Raw genomic sequence first — 20,396 nt, forward strand, 5'->3', positions numbered from 1 at the left:
TCTATCTATCTATCTATCTATCTATCTATCTATCTATCTATCTATCTTGGCTAGTCCTATTACAGCATATTGTTATAACTGTCCTATTTGATTATTTATTATTAGTTATCGCTGATAATCTTTCCCTGGGTCTAATTTATACATTAAATGTTAGCATAGGTTTATCTTTTTAGGGAAAACACATAGTGAATACAGGGGTGGGCCTTATTTTTTGCTTTGGACTTCTCCAGAGCTCTCTTCGCAGATAAGTGCCAACTCTGTGCTGCAGAGAGCAAGTGAGGCCCTGAGGAAATGCCGCCGACACGGGCAGGGCAGAGCCTCTTCAAGGCCCCCAATGCCTTAACCCATGAAAGTGGCAAAGCGTTCCCCAGGTAGGGCTGAGAGGAATGGCAAAGCCTTCCTGGGGGAAGCTCAGAGGCAGGGGAAAGGCGTGCTCTGGTCCCGTGTGGATGTTGACAGTGTGGGCAGTAAATGTCCATCACAGCTTTTTGCCTTGGATGAGCCTGAGGACTACAGAGACAGCTCCTATCCAGATCAGCTAAACCTTGACTCAGCTCTTGACCACAAATGCTGCCTCCTGCTGGGCTGTATGTGTTGACCAAGCCTCCCTGGGCATTGTGTATAATACATAAGCTGAGCTTCCAGGGCGTTGTTGGTTCTCCAAAAGCCAGCCCAGTCCACCCAGTCCCAGCTTTCCTGTGTGTCCTTGTGTCTGTCTTTTCTTCACTCCCTTGCTGCCCTACTTAGGGTTCTAGGACCCAAAGATAAAGTGACTTAGGAGCCTGGGGAGATAGCTCAGTCAATGAAATGCTTATCTCAGAATCCCTGAGAACCTGGGTTCAATCCCCAGCAACCACATAAAAATTCCAGGCATGGTGGTGCATGCCTGTCATCCCAGCACTGGGAGAGATGAAGACAGGCTCCCCTCGGGCTCACTGGCCAGCTGGGCTGGCTGAATTGGTAAGATCCTAGCGTGTGTGTGTGTGTGTGTGTGTGTGTGTGTGTGTGTGTGTGTGTATAAAAAGCCAAAAGCAAAACAAAACAAAAATGAAACAAAGGAAGTAGGTGTGGTCTATTGTCTGTTTTGTTTGTTTTGTTCTTGTTTTTTTGAGACAGTGTTTCTCTGTGTAGCCTTGGCTATGCTAGACTCTCTTTATAGAATAGCTCAAACTCACAGAGATCCGCCTGCCTCTGCCTCCCGATTGCTGAAACTAAAGGTGTGCACCATCAAGAACTGGCCATTTGAACCTTTTAAAGCAACAGGAAGCTGAGATATTAGGGGCTTTATTACAACAATGGAAATATTTTGAGCATTCCATAGGAAACTGGTATAGAAAATGAGGTTCTGTTTTTCTTTTCTTTTTGACATGGAGTTTCTATGTGTTGTCTAAGACGGCCTGGAACTACCAGGTTCAAGTTATTCTCCTGTCTCAGTCCCCTCACTTCTGTAGGACCATCATGCCCAGTTAACGTAGCATATTTTATAACTTCCTCTACAGATTATGAAGTGGTTGTTCTTTAGTTCATCTTTTGAAACTCCTGCAAGTCTTCTAGGTCACAAGAGAAATTACCGTTCTTCCGCCACATGCTGTAGCACAAAGTTTTAGCTGTGGTTTTTGCCTGTCACATTTTCCAGGCTTCTACTAACTTCATCACTCTTTTTTTTTTTTTTTAAGGAAGTATACCTCCTTCACTCAGTAGTAACAACTGTTGCAACAGGAATCTGTTTATTCATTACAATCCAGGGGCTTGCTGGACCTATTGTTTAGCTGCTGGACTGTCACTGTTGAATTTCTCTAAGACCCTGGAATGACTCAACAGCTGTATTCCTAACACAGGAAATTCCTGTGCTGATAGCTATGGCCAGATGAAGGCTATAGCTTGGTACTTAAAAAGTCCTCTTGGACAGGGGCCATATCAAGCGCACGGCTGGGTCTTTGCAGGGCCTCTCCTCTCCACACAGATATAGGTGGCATTTTCCTTTTATGTTGGCTTAGGGCCCAGGGCAATTTTGGTGTCAGTGATGAGTGTTAAGTGGCTGAGTCTGTTTTCAGAAGACTTAGAAATACAGCGCCTCGTTGCTTGTGGACAATCTGATCCTCTGCTTAGGAAATCCAGGGCAACTTCTGAGCATGTCAGACCTCAGGAGTATATGAGACCAGTTTGTGCCCTAAGTTGAAAGTTTTTTTTTAGTAAAAGGGAGGAGCCTTTTGTGATAGCCTTCAAGTGTCAGCAAGTATTTCTCGGGGTAAATTCGTGAAGGAATGTATGCAAGGCCTTTGAAAGAAAGTATCCTTAGCTGGTTCTGAGGCTTGGTGGCTCAGAAATCCAAGTACATGGTTAAGCTTTGGCAGTTCCAATGGTGTGAAACGGTTGTAGAAATAGCAAACGAAAGTATATATATTATGGAAGTTTATATAGACGTATGTAAGGAGATATTTACCTTATAAAGGAAAATATACCTTTTATCTATCTGTCTATCTATCTATCTACTTAGTTTGGTTTTTTGAGACAGTGTTTCTCTGTATAGTGTTGGCTCTCCTGGACTCACTTTGTAGACCAGGCTGGCCTCCAACTCACAGAGATCCGCCTGCCTCTGCCTCCTGAGTGCTGAGATACAGGCATGTACCGTCGTACCCAGCATACCTTTTATTTTTTAATTAAAAATTATTATTGCAGGAATAGGTACCTATGGCACAGTGCAAGTGTGCAGATCAGAGTGTTTGTACTATGATAAATCCCTAGAAACAGCTTCAAAGTCAAGTGTTCCCAACGTGTCTAAATCACAATATCTCATTCTATGCTTTGTTGGTTAGCACCTAGTCAAGACAAAAATCTGGAAGCTGTTGAATGGGCCCAGATTGGCTGGCCTTGGCACAGGCCAAGTTGTCAAGAAAGCCATCTGAGATACTTGATACAGAAACCCACGGAAGATGCTAGGTGTGAAATGCGTTGGAGTGTACAGTGTATGCATGTATCTCACTGGATGCCCTGACCCCCACCTAATTTGTGGGGTTTTTGCTTTAAAAAGTTGTCTTGCTCTACCCCCCACGACGTGGTTTGGATCCTGAATCCAGCTATGTCCCTGATATATCTATCAGTTTTCAAATGAAGTTATTTTGTTGGTTGCAACTTGGTTTTCCTAGAGGATTATTTTCCGGATTCTCAGACCCTAACAGGAGGACAATTTTATCTTAGTTCTATCCTTCCACTTTTATGTTGGTTCTGGAAATTAAATTTAAGTCACCAGGATTCACTGCAAGCACCTTCAGCCGCTGACCCATCTCTCTCAGGACAGTGTGGTATAAACAAACTTTACACACCACAGATAGGGAACTGACAGCAGACCAAAGGTCACAAGACAGACCAAAGTACAGTTACTAGCAAACTCTGGCTTGGAATCAGTGAGTTTATTGGGGTTACAGGAGTATGAGTGAGGGGTTACTAACAGGAGCAGAAATAAAAACAGCTGCATCACCAAAGCCCACCCTAGCATGGGTGACTGCTCACAAAAGCTGGGAACCTGAAGCATGCTGTGGAGCCTGCAGGTAGATGACAGGTTAGAGAATTTTCTTTCAGGGAGGCTCAGTTGGTCTGAACTTCTAACAGACAGTTTAGCCACTCCTCTCCCACCCTCCATCCCCCCTCCCCATTTTTGGCAATTTATCTAATCTCAACTCCTTCTAGGCAATCTGAGATTGATTCTCAGTAGTCTTTACTAGTTATATACATAGTCTTTGGAGGGAGGGGTCTAGAGAAGCTAGTCAGTTTCAAGGATTTCCTGAAGCTATTTTGTAATTTACTTCCTATCCTAAGGAGCGTCCCTGCAGTATTTCATCTGTTTTTCTGCTGTTTCTCTTCCTTGTAAACATTTGGTTTAAAGAAGTGTCCCTCAAGGCCTGGCTGTGGTGGCTCAAGCCTTTAATCCCAGCACTCAGGAGGCAGTGGCAGGCAGATCTTTTTGAGTTCAAGGCCAGCCTGGTCTACAGAGTGAGTGCCAGGACAGCCAGGGCCACACTAAGAAACCATGTATGGAAACAAACAAACACCAAGAAGTTTCTCTCAAAAATGGAAGGTTTTAATCTGAGCGGAAACTGCTACACAAGGGAAGTCTACACCATTTAATGTATGGAAATAAATGGGTGCAGGTAATACATGGCTGTGGTCCCAATACATGGAAGGCTGAAGGCAGGAGGATGGAGATTTTTAAGATTAGCCTGAGCTATAACAGTAAGATACTATTTGAAGGGACTGGTATCCACACAAGACAACCAAAGACTAAGGTCTCAGCACAAAGGAGATTTATACAAGGGGCAGGAATTAGAGTCAAAGAGAAAGACAGGAGGAGATAGACGATAAGGAAGAAGAGGAAGGGATATTTGTCTTAGAGCAAAAGACTGCCTCAGGACAGAAAGGAAACAGACATGGCTCCTAGGAAAACGTCAGTTTATAAAGGTAAAAACAAAAGGGGGTGGCGAGCCTCCCGATAGGATGAGTTGGTTAATTTTGATTTGGCATGTTAATTAGGTGAGCCAAAAGGGGGCTTTTGATGGTTGGACTTCAATACTTGGATAGCTGGTCCTTGATCTGCAATCTCAGGAGGAGGAATGGACATTGGTGGCCAGCTTTCGGAATGCAATCTAATGGTTTTTAGAAAGGCAGAGGGAATAGGGGAAGGCCAGGCCTGCCAGAGCCAGGTTTGCCTTCCAGTGGCTGGCTAGGCCCCTCCTTCGCCATTTGTTGGTACAAGTTTAAACAAAGCAATATTAATAAAATCATCAGAAGCAAGTTTAGACTTTGTTCTAGCTGTGAGCTTGGCTCAGTCTACCTAAGCAAGGAACAAAACTAAGGAACAGAAAGAGGAAAAACCTAACTCAGGATTGAGTTTGGGAAAAATGAAAAGCAAGGAACGATGCAGACCATAATTCTTTACATATATACCCAGGCACGTATGTATATTTTCAAGTTTCTATATGAAAATGTATAAAATAAAAATCTTTAGAGAATGGTAACAAGGCCTTAAAAATACTTTGCAGTACAGATTAATAAACTTTCAACCTAATGCTAATAGTTTGAGTAACATCAATGATTACCTAAGACATATATATATATATATTTAAATATATATATATATATATATATATATATATATATATAACATGACATGTATGCACATACATACATATATGGCTATATTGTGAAGACACTTATGGCAACTTAAAGGCACTTATAAATATTTTGAAGTGTCTTTACAAATGATAGGTTATTTCCGCTGAGGATATGAGCCAATTCAAGCCAAATTAGAGTATATAAATGCAGGTTTAGTGGGGACAGCTCTGGGGTGGGTTCACCAAACTCAGAGAGAGAGAAAAGCCGGCCCCTTAACAGGCAGGGGCTGAGGGCTGCAGGGAGAGCCTGGACGCCAGGTCTGCTTTGGTTAAATGGGCACCTCAGCCGCTTGTCCCCGGTCTGAATCCCATCAACAAATACGCTGTAAAGACTCTCCTGAGAAGCCCACACCCACCTGGTGTGTCCCCCAATGCCACTTTCAGGATCTCCTTGGACTACCCAGACCCGTTCTCCAACTAAGGGGCCCAAGCCTTCTTCCTCCTTCAGACTTCCCAGGAGCTGGGACCTTAGGTGTGTCTCCACCATGATCTGCAGAAAGGTGAAATCTGAAGTCATTAACCCTTGCATCTTCCCAAAGCAATATTTTGAGACAGCTGAATATACCCGGGGCGAGGGGAATTGTCGACGTTGAATTTTGCTTTGTCGAATGAGTGCCTGTTTGACCATTTAATAAATCGTGGGCACACTGCCGTTTCCAGGACACTGTTGGGAAGACACTGAAATGGGTCAGAATGATTCCTGGATGCCCTGCATTAGGTGTACGTTTATTACATTTTTAGCTATTTTTCAGCCGTGCTAAGTTTTTGAAAAGGGTCAATGCAAATGATTTTTGCACAAAGATACAGAAGGGACCATGGTGGGGGAAAAAAAAAATCTGTCCAGTACAGGCCTAGGGACATTGGGGAGGAGGGTGCGTGCCAGTGTGTACGGAAGCCCAACAGCAACGACAACAAACTCACTTTTGGCTCAGATTTTTCTTTTTGTGGACTGAACCTTGTGGAGTCAAGGCAAGGTAAAGAAATTACGGGCGGTGGTCCTGTGGGAGAAGATAAGAGGCGCTGGCAGCCTGGAGGCAGGGAGTGTGAAGGAGAAAGCCCCCAGGGGAGGCGACAGAGGCGGGGCAGCCCCTAGGGAGCCAAGGTGGAAGGGTGGTGGCCTTGGGGGTGGGGGTTGGGGTGTGTGTTGGGCTGACACGCGGTACACACAGGTCGGGAGCATGGAGGTTGAGGCCGTCCGCGGAGCCACAGGTAAGGGGTAGCCGAGCGACTGCGGAGGGCGCGCGGCAGCTGGGGACACAAGGCGGCAGGGCTCCGCGCACCTGTCGCCACCGCAGCTTGGGGTGCGGTGCAGAGCTGAAGGCCTCGCAGCTCCCTCTCTTCCTCTGGAGCATGTAAGTCCAGGGCCAGCGGGAGCTGCAGGAGGAACCTCTACAGTTGAAACCCTCCAGGGTCCTGGGCCGGGTCCCCCTCCAACCCTCAACACCGGCCTTGGGGACTTTTGGACCTGGGCTTGGTGGCCAGCCGGGAGTGGGGTGGTGGGAACCAGCTCGGAGGTGCTAGGTTCTCGGTAGCCGTCTAGGAAATGGGAACCTCACCGTGGGGGAGAATTCTGCTTAGCAGCTCGTTCCCACTTCCTAGTGAGGAGGACCCTGGTGGGGCCTGAGCTGAGAAGAGTCGCCGGGGCGCACGCTCGCTGTCAGCCTTTTTCCGGTTCGAGGCACACAACCCACATGCCTCTTCCAGCCCGGTGAACTTTCAGCGGAGCCTGGATTTGAAGACACATCCCTGAGCCCGCTACCTCCGAGGCCTCGGGTAATGCCAATCCAGGCCTTTTGCTAGGCGACCTGTCCCACACAGTCAGGCCGCGCGCGGTCCACCTATTCAACAGCTCAGGAAAGTAAACCACGGCAGACGTTTGGAAGGCAGTGGCACCGGCAGGTAGCCGCTCGCCCTCGTGATCTACATTAAACTTTACAACTGAGTTGTTTTTTTTTTTTTTTTTTCTCTCTTTCTCCCTATTTTCAGGTGAGTGAGATAGAGAATGTAGCCGTTAGCTAATTACATGGATTAGTAAAGCTTTTAGTTGATCTCGAGATTAAGAAAAAGTTTGTATTACATTTTGGAAAGGGACATAGTTTCTTTTGTTTTATTTTTGTACGTTTTTTCCCCCCCCAGAAAATAAGTGTTAAAGACTTGGCTAGTAAGTGCTGTTTGCAGTTTACTGTTGGAAAACTAGAGTAAAGGGGGAGGGGAGGGAGGCTTGCTTTTTTTGGTCTTATCTTCCTCATCTACAAAACAGAAGAAGGCCCCTAGGGTTTATTAAGCTCAGCATTCTCTCATTACTCCCATCTTTGCTGCTGGCCTCCCTCCTCTCCTGGAAGTGAGGGGCTCCGGAGTGAGAGGCCCTTCCCAGCCCCTGCTCCGGAGATCCTCTCCTTCCAGCCCCGCTGCATTTTAATGGGAAAAAGAATCAGGATTTCGTCTTCTGGAAAAGTGTAGTTGGCCTACACCGGTTTATGGATTTTCCTGTGCTCACTTCGACCTTTGCTGCGGTTTCGATGGTCACCGACGGTTCAGATGACACACAGCAGGCTCACATTTATCATTTCCACATGTGTTAGATCCTAATGGGTTGGAGGCTTGCATAGTTGAACTGCTGCCTGAGCTTTGATAGCTGTTTCCAGAAACAGCTTGAGCAAATCTCGTCTACTGGGGAATCCCTTTCTTTTTAGCAGAGAAGCATGAAAGGAAAAATTATGCTTTCAGGTGAGGCGACATGCCAGCCCCTACTTAGCTTCGCTGCTGAGAAATGAGAAAGGACATGTGATATTCCTCTCACAGCTGTGCTCTGTGTTCGCATGAGGGGCCCCCTGGTAGGTTTGGTTTGGGAGCAGTACTGTCCAAAGGGAATTTGGGGGTACCCCACAATAATTTACATCCTGACATGCCCCAAGCGTTCCCCCCTGTATTCATTCTCCCCTCCCTCTCTCTACATGTTTTTAATTTCCCTGATGCCAAAAACCTTCTTAGGTTCCACTGGGCCATCTGTTGCTGTCATTTCAGCTTAGAATAGAGTGGAAAGAAAGGAGAGAGCCAGACACAGCCTGGTCCTATTACCATCCTCATCTTTTACCTTGAACTTCTTCCCTCCGCTATGAACTAAGGACTGAGCTGCCTCATAAGGATTAGTTGAGGCCCTGTGTATGTGAGAACTCACTGCTGGGGAGTGAATGTAGAGAAAGCCGTTTATTTTGGCTTTTGAAAAGTTGGATATTCTGATAATTTGGGCTGCTAATGAAGCTGAGAGTGACAGGTAACAGCCAGCAAGCAAGCATGGACAGTTCAGAAACTCTCATGGTTTTCATGAACTTCTGCAGAAGTGGGCAAAAGGGTCAAGGGACAGGAGAGAAGTGAGTGAGGCCTCGTTTGGTGGCCTTTCTGTGTCTTTTTCTTTTTTTTCTTTTTTTTTTTTTTTTTAAGGTCCTGTGTGGGGCTATCATTTTTGAACCCTCAACAGACCCTCAGGACCAGTACCAGGAAGTAAAGAAGCAATGGGCAGATCCTAAGGCTGAGGAACCTGAGGTCTGTCGAGACACAGTGGCCCAGAAATGGGACTGGGGAGGGAGGGCATATGCCACAGGACTCTAAAAGGACTAGACATAGCTATAGTTTGGAAGGCGTTTGCAGAGGTGAGAAAAAAAGGAGAAGACCTTGCCTTAGCTGGAGGTCTCTCATCATGTCACACTCAGGGATTGAACTCAGGTTATCAGGTTTGGGGGCCTTTACCTGCCAAGCCTGCGTATACCCCCCCCCCCCCACTTCTGGGGAGGACAGTGTGTACTTACTTTTAGGAGCGCTTTCTGTCAGGTATTGTCCCGAGCCCTTCTCAAACATTATTGTAACAGACCTCTACATCACATAGTTTACTGGTGAGGAACCGGAGGCCCAGAGATGGGCTGGGGTTACCTGGCCACTAAGTGGCTACATTGGTGCTGAAATGGAGGTTTCTGGCAGGGCCGGTTTCTGGTATGGCTCAAGTCAGAGCTCTTGCCTACTGGGGCTTCCAGTGAGAAAGGAAAGAGAAGGAAGGGCCGGTAGTGCAGTGTCTAAAAGTCTGGTTGGCTGTGAAGGTTGCCTGCTGCTTCCTATCCAAGCAGATCTCTGTCTTCGTGAAAGCAGGACCCCAGTAGATCTTAGTGTCCTGAGCTCCCTGAGAGGAAATGGAGGAATCGGTTCTTCTTAGGTGTTGTCAGAAGCCCTTGTTGGCTCTGCATCTAGCAAGGATTGCTGGGAGGGAGGCTTTGTCATCAGATATATCAGGCTTGCTGTGCTTTGGGCAGAGTGCTCTGGCCAGGGCTCTGGGTAGCCTGACTCCCAGAAGGGCCATGTTCTCCCAGTAGCTGAGTATCTGTGTGTTTTCCCTTCTGTGATTCTTGGTGCAGTGAGGTATGTATACTGTGTAGCTAGTTCTTGTTCACTCCCCACCGGACTTCTGCACCAAACCGGGACTGGCATTTCCTGAGGCTGGACCGGATGTGACGGGGCTCCCCCACGTGGTCTAGTCAGAGGGAGTGAATCTGACTCAGGACTCGAGACTGAGCAGTGGGATGGAAGGCTGACTGATCTTCACTGGCTCCTGGCTCCTCTAATGTTATTTGGTGTGAAGCCCTGGGAAGTTCTACCTGAAGGGCTGTAGAATGTGAATGTGCTTTGTGATAGAGGAAATGGTTTGTGGCAATTTTTTTTTTTTTTGAGGCGGGTTTCTCTGTGTAGCTTTGGCTATCCCAGACTTGCTTTGCAGACCAGGCAGGCGATGCAATTGCAGTTCAGTGACTGTTGGTCGTAGCTGAAGGTCAGGGTGCAGTTAATCAGGATGGGACAGTTGTGGTTTTGAAATGCTGTGCACACCTGTAATCCCAGTGCCCTGTAAGTTGAAGCAGGAGAAATACAAGGTCAAGGTCAGTCTGGGGTACATAGTGAGACTGTCTCCTGCCACTGCCATTCCCCAAAAAACAAAAAAAGCAACAAAATAAATCTAGGCTGCTTACACAGCCCCCCTTGGGTTAGGGGCTTACCTTCCAGAGTTAGTGATCAGCCAGTTTGGATACAGGACCCAAAGCCTTGTGGATTTAAAGCCATTTAAGGTTTGTTTATATAGGTGTATATAACACAGCAGAACCCCTGCTGGTCTTCCTGTTCTTTTCCCAGGTCTCTAAAACCCTCTCACATTGAAACTGCTGCATTCGGTCATTCAGGATCCCTAAGCTGTGTGTGGCCTCACTTTTCTAAGAGAAAACAGTGTCCATTGGTTCTCAGGACATACAAATCTTTCACAGGTGTTTGTGCCTTCAAGACAGGACAGCCACTGGGCGTTTGATATCCAGAATGAGCACTACAGGGCTGAGATCTTTTTGCCGTATGTGTTGCCAGGGAGGGACACCATGTCTCCAGCTAGACAGCTTGACTTGCCGAAATTAAGATAAATGTGTTGTTCTTGGAAACCAAGTCTGCAAGCACGACTTGAAAATTCCGCTAACCGAGAGAAAGCTGTGTTTGTCTCTTCATTGCCTTTGCGATGAAGACATTCTAATCATTCTCTGAATATTTCATTCAGTGGTAAGTACTTGAGGAGTTAGCCCTGTAGAGTCCTCGCCGGCTCAGAAAGCCGCACACACACAGTGCAGCCCATTGCCCAGGCGTGCTCTGTTACTCCGCTCCATGATAAGTGGGCTCCTTTGTGTGTGTGGATGTTGCTCACTTGACTTTTATGTTTCCCCGTGTGTACCCACATTTGGACAGAGCCTCTTGCACACAGAAGAGACGTAGGTGGTGGTGGGGGAGGGATGTAGTAGCTCAGGTGGTAGAGGGCTTGCCCAGCTTTCCCAAAGCCCTGGGCTCAGTCCCCATGATCCAGAGGAAGAAGTGAGGAAATCCACGGCAAGGCTGGAGCCAGTCTGGGACATGTGAGACCCTGTCCAAAAAAAAGAAAAGAAAGGAAATACAGCTAAACAGAAGGGAAGACATTGCTTTATTCATGTTTTTTTTTCTCTCGTAATGCCATGAATATTAGTCAAAAATATTTTTTAAAAATTGACATAAAAATATAACTTAAAATCTACGTAATGAAAATCTAGTTGTTAATGCTATCTGCTTTTGATCACAATTAAACACAATAATAGGCAGATCATCTTTTTAATCTTTTTTAAAGATTTATTTATTTACTATATATACATTGTTCTGCCTGCTTGTGTGCCTGCATGCCAGAAGAAGGCTCCAGTTCTCATTATAGGTCGTTATGAGCCACCATGTGGTTGCTGGGAATTGAACTCAGGACCTTTGCCCTCAACCTCTGAGCCATCTCTCCAGCCCCATCTTTTTAATCTTCTGCCCCCTTTTCTATATTTAATGTTATTGCCACCATTCTTGCCCCAACCTGATTCTTTTCTATTTTGAAATTTAATAACTGTGTTTCTCTTCTTTTAAGTGCTAACTTAGGAATTTTAATATTCATAATTAATTAATTTATTCTGTGATTATTCAAATTTTAACTTCCCCTGGAATAAGTTAAGGGCCTTCAAATGTTCTCTCTTCTATTGTTTCCTCCCCAACTCACATACTGTGATGGTTCATAGTCACTGTCAACTTGACTAGATTTAGAATCACCTAGGATACACATCTCTGAGCATGTCTGTAAGGGCGTTTCCAGAGAGGAAACTGAAGAGAAAAGACATACCCTGAGCGTGGGTGGCACCATCCTACAGACTGGGTGCTTAGACTAAATCAGAAGGAGAAAGAGAGCTGATCACAAGCATCCATCTCTTTCTCCTTGCTGAACTTGGGGGTGGTGTGTGAGCGGCCGTCCATCTCTTAACCCCTGCCACCACAGAGCTGTTGTTGCGGCCATGCCTTCCTCTTCATGATGGACCTCGCCCTCAGACGGGGGACCAGAACAAATGCTTCCTTAAATGTCTTTTGTCAGGCATTCTGTCACAGCCACGAGAAAAGTATAAAATGTACTTATGATGACACCTCACTTTAAGCTCCATTAAACATTTTCTTGCTCCTTAAATGAAATGTTTTATGTTGTGTGGTCAGCATTGGCTTAGAGTCTTATTCAGGTTTATTATTGTTCTCTTGTGCCCATCTCTTCTTGGTCAGACTTTTTTTTTTTTTTTAAGATTTTTATTTATATGTACATCGTGTTCTGTCTGCATGTACACCTGCACGCCAGAAGAGGGCGCCAGATCTCATTATAGATGGTTGTGAGCTACCAAGTGGTTGACTGGGAATTGAACTCAGTACCTTTGGAAGAGCAGCCAGTGCTCTTAACCTCTGAGCCTTCTCTCCAGCCCCGGCCAGCCTTTTCTTCATGAGGTCAGTATAAAAAATAATTATGTAGGAGATCTGCTCCTAGCAAACTCCCTGATTGATAAGTTTCTAAATATTTCTTTATTTCATCCAATATCTTGGAAGTTGTTTTTTTCTAGATGAAGGATGAATATTATTTTCCTTTAGCTCACTTAAAAAAAAAATGACATTCCATTGTGTCCTGCCTTCCATAGTTGTGTGGAGAAGGCAGCTGTCCACTTATTAGCAGCCAAGTGGAAGGATCTGTCCTTTCTTCCTGGATGCCTTCAGTGACATCTCTCTCTCTGTGCATGAGCATCTGTTTGCTGTTTTTCAGCTTGGCTAGTGTATTGAGGTGGGAATTTCTTTGGGGTATTGGTTAAGATCACAGAATCTAAGATTAGGTGTTTCTCAGAAACTCATCTACAGTTTCTTCACATTTTTGATTCTCCCTAATTTTTCTCCTTTTGGAACTTTAATTAGCCGGTTACACCATCTTGTATCTTGTTCCTTTTCTCTTGATTTCTCCGTACTTGCTTTCCAAGTTTACCAGCTGTGTCTGTCTGTGCTACATTCTGGGTCACTTTTTCTGCTAAGACATTCCTTCTCAGAAATTCTACTTCCCTTTTCTCCTAAAATCTTATTGGACAATGTGAAAAGTCTTGGCCCCTATTACCCTGAATGTAAATGTTTACAGAGCATGTTTAATAGTGGCATCTTCTATTGCATTGTTTCAGTGTGTGCAGTCTTTATGGGTCTATGCTACCTCTTTTTTATTTAAAAAATTTTTTTTTAAAGATTTGTTTATTAATTACACAGCATCCTGACTGCTTGCCAGAAGAGGACACCAGATGTCATCATAGACGGTTGTGAGCCATCGTGTGGTTGCTGGGAATTGAACTCAGGATCTTTGGAAGGACAGCCAGTACTCTTAACCTTTGAGGCATCCCTCCAGCCCCCTATGCTACCTCTTTAATGGTGATTTCTTTCACCTTATGTTCAGGGGGCTTTTTTTTTTCTTAGTCTTTTTGTTTGTTTATTTTGTTTTTGAAGCAAGATTTCATTATGTAGTCCTGACTGGGTTGGAACTTGTAACGTAGACCAGTAATGCCTCGAATTCATAAAGGTTAGTCTGTCTTTGCCTCCTGAGTGGGTGAGATTAAAGATGTGCATTGCTGTGCCCTAGGAGCTTGGAGATTTTACAGGTCAGCTTCCCTCAAGGCTGGTACCCTTATCCTTAGCCCAAATACACATGTGGCTTAATTATCGAAGAAGCTCAAACTTGGATTTCACCAGTTTTCAATGCATTTTGTGAAAGCCATCCTTTTGAAGGCTTTTCACACTTTTTGACTTATAATACTTGTAATAATACTTATAATAATATATTAGAATATATTATTAGAATAATAATATATTAGAAAATATTAGTGTTTTAGAGGAATGTACATCTTACTCTTCTGTTGGCATGTTCCTTAACTTTCTGGTAATGCTAGAATCATAATGGACTCAGGCTGCTTCCAGGTTTAGTTCATGAAACCATCAGTTGAAAGCTGCCAGGTGAATTTCATTGGCCTATTTGGAAGGAGGGATTAAAGTAGTAGGTCAGCTTGCCAAAACCTGGCTCACATGTGTCGTCTCTCATGCCACCTACACAGCTTTCTCTAGTCTAGGCTATCTTCGTGCTTGCCTGAACTCTTGGAAATGTCTCTGACTCAGTTTCTTACCACAGTGCGTTCTGGATAAAGCATTAAATATTCTACACACCAAATTCTCTCTTCCCAGTTCTTGCAAAATTTTCAAAGTTTATGTGCAAAATTTTCAAAGTTTATGTTGGATGCTAAGAATATATTGGCAAAGGACTTGAGAGGACATTTCCTAAAGAAGATGTATTCGTGAGCATGTGAAAAGATGCTCTATGTTATGATTCATCAGGAAAGCACAAATGCTCCATATTACTAATCATCAGGAAACCACAGGACAGTGTCACCTCAGCCCCAGTGGGTGGCAACAAAGCATTAACAAGACAGAAAACACAAGTGTTGCTGAAGGTGTGGAGAAACTGGAATCCTTTTGTCTTGTTGATGGAAACGTAAAATATTACATACAGTATGGTAAGTGGAGAGAGCAGTAGCACACTGCTTGCCTAGTCTGCCTGAGGCCTTGGTTCAGGCTTCACTACTGCTACCAGAAAGGGAGAAACTGGTATGGAAGTTCTGAAAAAATTAAACAAAATTACCATGTGGTCCAGTAATTCCTCTTCTGGTTTGTACAGACTGAAGGACCGCGAGCAGGAACAGTATTTGTGTATCCAAGGGGTGTCTTTCGCAGTATGTAAAGAGGTGGGAGCTACTGAGGTGCCCTTTGTAAACAAAAATGTTCTCCACAACGGACTGTTTATTATTCAGCCTTGAAAGCAAACATGTGCTACGACACGGGTGAACTCTGAAGACATTATGCTCAATGAAATGAGGCAGTTGCAAAAGGAAAAAACTACCTGGGTACATCCAGGTGACATGTCCCCTAAGCAGTCAAGCTTAGGGCTGCAGGGCCCTGGAGAGCTGCTAGGCTCCGGAATATGGAGTGTGCCCTGTCAGTCTGAGAGGAAGAGGAAGTGCTGGGGGTTTATCATAGGGATGACCTCACGGTAATACGAATGTGCTTAATGTCGCACAGCTGTTCGGTTAGAAGTGGGTAAGTGGGAAATTGTGTATGCATTTTATCGCAATGAAACTACCTCAAATAACCATGGATCTGTATTGTGATTTTCATATAAAACAAAACTCTTGAAGGCAGAAGCCAGATATTCAGTGTTTTCAAATGTCCATTTGCTTTGGTAAAATACACATAATATAAAATTTATCGCCACTTTAACTATAAAGTGTTTAGGTGAGCGCAGTATGAACTGTTGCCGCCATCCATTTCCATCAGAACAGAAACCTGTGGCCTCCGCGTCCCTGAAAACATCGTGTCATGTTGTCCTTTGCACTTGCCTATTTTAAGTAGCTCATGTAGGTGGAAATAGAAAACCCTTTCTCCTTTCCGACTGGCTTGTTTCCCTTAGTGCAGTGTCCTCAAGTTCTGCCCATGTCAGTTGCTGCTAAATTCTCTTCCCTTTTAAAGCTGAGCAACACTCCCCCCCCCCCCCGGAAATGTCTATCACATTTATACATGTATTCTCTGGCCAGCGGTTGTTGGAGATGCTTCTAGCTTTGTGCTTTTGTGAACAGTGCTGCTATGAACAGTTTACAAGTCCAGTGTACTGTGAACTAGGGCTGCCACGAACACCATGTAAAGTGATCAGAGCCGCTTCAGCTGTTAAGAGTAAAGCGCTTGACAAATAAATAATATAAATGTTAAAAAAAAAAAAAGAGTAAACCGCTGCTTCGAAGGAGGAGGGGGGGGAGGAGGAGGAGGAGGACCTGGGTGAGACTCCTAGCACCTTGCATGGCAGCTCATTAATTATCTGCAACTCTAGTTCCTAGAGCTCTCACACCCTCTTCTGGCTTCTGTGGACATCAGGCACACACCCGTTGCACAGGCAGATACACAAAAAACTTCGGAATAAATTGGTAGGAGGGTGAGTCATCAAGGGCTTTGCTGAAGATCTCGAGGTCTGGGTTTGGTTTTAACCTCGTTACTAATTTGCCTTTGTTGCCCTACTTGAGAAGCGGGGTCGGTGCACTGGGCTTTATTGACTCTGGGGTTGGCGTGAGTTTCGCACAAGCTGTGCGTGTAAAAGCCCCTTGGAAACCGGCTGTCTCTGTAGATGTGAGGTGTAGAAGTGACTTTTCACACGAAAACCCATCCTTTCTTTCTCCCCAGTTCTCCTACTTTAGAAATGTTGTTTATCCTTCAAACTCGGAATATCGTGTTCCTTTTCCATTTCGTCATGTTAAGACTGAGTGGGTACCAAGCTCAATGCGGGAATCAGCATTCTGTTCCGTTTACTTTCCAGTCTTATTTTAGACACGTGAGTCTAGCACACTCTGAAAAGGCAGCTCTCACGATGCTTGTCTAGCTGTTGAGAATGTTTCCCCTCGGCAAATCCTCACGTGGGTCAGGTGAGCCAGCTGCACGACACCCATTCTTAGGTGCTTCCTGTCTGAAGGACAAGCCGAGTCCTTCAGCGGTGGGCTGCCTCGCCAGTGCCCTGGGGTCCCTTGGTTCTGCCCGTTGCTCTTCACAGAGATCACGTGCTGGTTGGGAACCCGTTTTCTTCTCTCTTCAGAAGTTTCGTTGTTTGAAATGTAGCAGGTGAACACTACATGTGATGTGATTCTTGCATAGAAGAAGTTGGTGATGTCTGTAACCAGCTTTGATGTTTGGTTTGGGTCTGTGAGCTGTCATCCTGTGGCATGTGGTGAATGCATCCCAGCGGTGAGAGGATGTTTTTCTTTGTCTTTTGCGTCCTGTGTGGTATGTGGCTCCAGTTCCATGCTGGGTGGTTTTCCTACCACAGGGCTCCCTCACCAGCTGTAGGGCTGCCACACTCGTTCTTACGGGTGCTAGTGTACTTTCATACGTTCTCAGCAATTAAATTCAGGATGCTAAGACTCAGGTTTTCTGTCTTGTGTGTGTGAGAGAGAGAGAGAGAGAGAGAGAGAGAGAGAGAGAGAGAGAACCCCTTCTCCCTTTTCAGCAAAGCTCAGACAAATAGTAATGTCACAGATGACCAACTGGGATGGAGTGGCTTCAGGTCTCAATGGGCGACGAGCCTGAACTCGTAGCAGCTGTGTTGAGGTGAAGACCTCTTTGGTCACTATTCATATGGAAGCAGTTATTGGAGATTTTATTTCCTGCTCTCTGTCCCTCTTCCCTGGGATTCTGTATTTGTCTCTGAATAGGACACTTTCTTGAATGCTTTAGCTGTATATAGACAGAAAGCTATAGTCTCAACTTGCATCTCTTAAGTTTATTTTTTGTGTGTATATATTATGTGTGTTTGCGAGTGCTAGTGTGTCTATGCCAGAGCACATATGTGCATGTCTGACTTTTGAGAGTCAGATCCCCGTCTCCAACTGAGGTCACCAGGTTTTCTCAACAAGCACTTTGACCTGCTGAATCTTCTTTGCTGACCCATCTCATATGCTTTTGAGTGATTCAAGGGGGGAAAATATATATATTGCTGCTCATTTGTGTTGGAGTGGTGCTTTTGTGCATTGTATAAAAATTATTCTTGTATATTCAAATGCTGATTTCCATACCCAGAGAGTTGAGTACAGGCCAGACCTTGATATTGTTATTATTAGGAAGTATCTCCTGCCTTCCTCTCTTGTAAACATTTTTCTCCATTACCTTATGATTGGTTAAATAAAGAGCTACCAGCCAATAACTGGACAGGAGAGGAAAAGGCATGACTTCCGGGCCCAGAGAGAGAGAGAGGCAGAGATAGAGATTGAGACTCAGATGGAAAGAGAAAGAAGATGCCATCAGGACACAGATGAAGAAGATGGTGGCAGAACAAGACTAAGATGGCAGGGAACTGGCCATGAGGCAGGACATAGGCCAGGCCAGTACTGTTGGGTTAGAATAGCTGAGTATCTGCCCAGCTATAGTGTCCTAAACTTATAATAAATATAATGTCATTATTCATATCTGGGGCGGACAAAGAAAGCCATGTGGTTACGTATTTGCCCAAAAAATCAGAGGCACTGATATTCAGGTTACAAGGCCAGACACGTTTGTGCTGCAAGCAGTTAGAAGCTGGAGCGATGGCTGACAGGGGAGAGCATTTGCTGCACTGGAATAATGAAGACCTGAAGTCCAGATCCCAGCACCCATGGGCTCAGCGTGGTCACCTACTCGCCTGCAATCTCAAGGCTGTAGGGTGCAGACACGGAGGATCATTTGGAATGATTGCTGCTCATCTGCCTAGCTTTAGATTCAGCAGAATAGGATAAAGAATGATAGAGCAGGGTGCCTGATGTCCTCCTCGGGCAGCTAAGCACCCACCCACAGAAATGTGTGTAATTAGATCATATAATACCCCCATGTCATGTGTGTTTTGGGCCATATGCGTGCATGCTATGGCACAAATATGAAGGTCAGATTTCTCTCTCATACACATACTCAGAGCAGTTAGGAACTGAAACATTCTATCAGAACTACTGTTGGAAGGTAGGATGATTTAGCAGATCTCAGCAATGGCTAAGTTTCTAAAGTTATCTATAAGAGAATTAGAAATGCTGCATTTACATACATGATGAAGTTGCCCAAGCCCGTGTGTCATATTATATTAGCTAATTCTAGGAGCTAACCATAGATAACCCTTTCCTATCACTGAGATGGTTTATATATTGCTTATTTCATTAACAAAACAAGGACTATGTAAAAGCTTGTGTAGGTATGACATGAAGTCATCTGCATATGTCGCCATCTTAGAGGCGGGACAAGTGATTTATTCTCAGCCGAGGCATTGACAAGTTGCAAGTTGGCCAATATTAACCATGTGACAACAGAGCAACAGGCAGCCTGTCAATTACTGGGGAATAAAACCTCCACCGCCAGCCACCTGCAGACCTTCAACAGTGCCTTCTCACTCCCTGACAGTTTTGCTCATCTGCTCAGAAAATTCTAACATATTCTACATTCTGTCTTCCAATTTAAAAAAAAAAAAAACTTTGCTAAGAATATTTTGGCAATCAGATGCTTTTCAAAAACAACAAAAATATCCCAAGTGTTTATTGGCCTCACCTTCTGTTCTCTGCTTTATTGGAAAGAGATGTTCTGTAGCACCATGGATGCCTTTCCTGGTGGCGGGTTCTTCATGGTTTGACCTTGAACTCTGGACTCTTGCCTGTCTCTGAGAGGGATGGGTCCTTCTGCTCTCAGTATTTCCAACACTGCTCTCCAAGGTATGGCCAATAGCACTCTGGGACCAGGGTCCCTTGTTATAACTAACTTTGGGAAGTAAACCTGAGTGAAACAACTTCTCTTGCTGAAAAAGTTTCTTTCTCTGTTTGTTTTCTTTTCTTTCCTTTCCTTTTCTTTTTCTTTTCTTTCCATTCTTTGTCTTTTTTTTTTTTTTTTTTTTTTTAACAGTGTTTCACTATGTAGCCAAGGCGGACCTGGAACTCCATCTGTAGACCAGGCTGGCCTCGAACTCATAGAGATCTCTCTGCTTCTGCCCCTGAACTGGGTGGGACTGAAGGCGTGTGCCACCACCTCCCTGCAGCCTGCTACAAAATTTAAAAAGTCCTTGGTTGCTGATGGAACTCCTAGTCATGAGCTTAGTCATATTGGGTTACCCTTTCTACACTTGCTGGCACCAGAAGACCCCTTTGGTCTATCCCTACTGCATCCCAAGCATATCTGTAGAGCCTGTGTTTCACAACATGCAACAGGGTAGATGGAGTCATATGCCAGGAAATTGGCAGGGATATGCACCCAGACCTTAAGTCTTGAGATGTCTGAGGAACATAGGGCCCTGCCTCCCATCATTCCTTGGTGAGTGATCGTCATCATTTAGGGTTTTTTCTTTCTATTAAAAAAAAAAAAACATATTGTGTGTGTGTGTACATACATATGTGTGTACATACACGCACACGTATGCCACAGCGCACCCGTGGAGTTCAGGGGACAACTTTCAAGAGCTGGTTCTTTCCTCCCACCACGTGGGTCCTGGCATCGATTCAGGTTATATGAGGCTTCGTGGCAAGTGCTTTTATGTCAACAGACAGCATGAGAACTCTCGGGAATCGGCTCACCAGTTAGCACAAGCACGATGGATGTGCCCCGTGGAGCACGGGTGCTGAGGACTTGATGCTGTTCTGGAGCACTGCTCTGCTTGTTGCCATCGAAGTTTCCACATCTCCTAATCTACGAGTTGTATGAAAACTCCACCCCTCTCTGAGCAGTGTTATTCGTACTTAGAATAACAATGCCTGATCTTTTTTTTCAAGCATTGCTGCTGGAGCACAC

General features: G+C 44.9%; 1 protein-coding gene across 1 annotated transcript in view; it reads left to right on the top strand.

Annotated features, from left to right (window-relative positions):
- Nucleotides 1–6,319: 6,319 nt before the first annotated feature.
- Nucleotides 6,320–20,396, top strand: part of LOC129688561 (protein FAM169B-like) — an 80,893-nt gene continuing 66,816 nt past the window's right edge. Inside the window, exon 1 of the mRNA XM_055623468.1 lies at nucleotides 6,320–6,377. Coding sequence (XP_055479443.1) covers nucleotides 6,347–6,377 — 31 coding nt within the window. The 5' untranslated portion in view covers nucleotides 6,320–6,346. The remainder of the gene's footprint in view (nucleotides 6,378–20,396) is intronic.

Source organism: Psammomys obesus, unplaced genomic scaffold, assembly GCF_907164565.1.
Source record: "Psammomys obesus unplaced genomic scaffold, mPsaObe1.curated_primary_1811, whole genome shotgun sequence".
Classification (NCBI taxonomy): domain Eukaryota; kingdom Metazoa; phylum Chordata; class Mammalia; order Rodentia; family Muridae; genus Psammomys; species Psammomys obesus.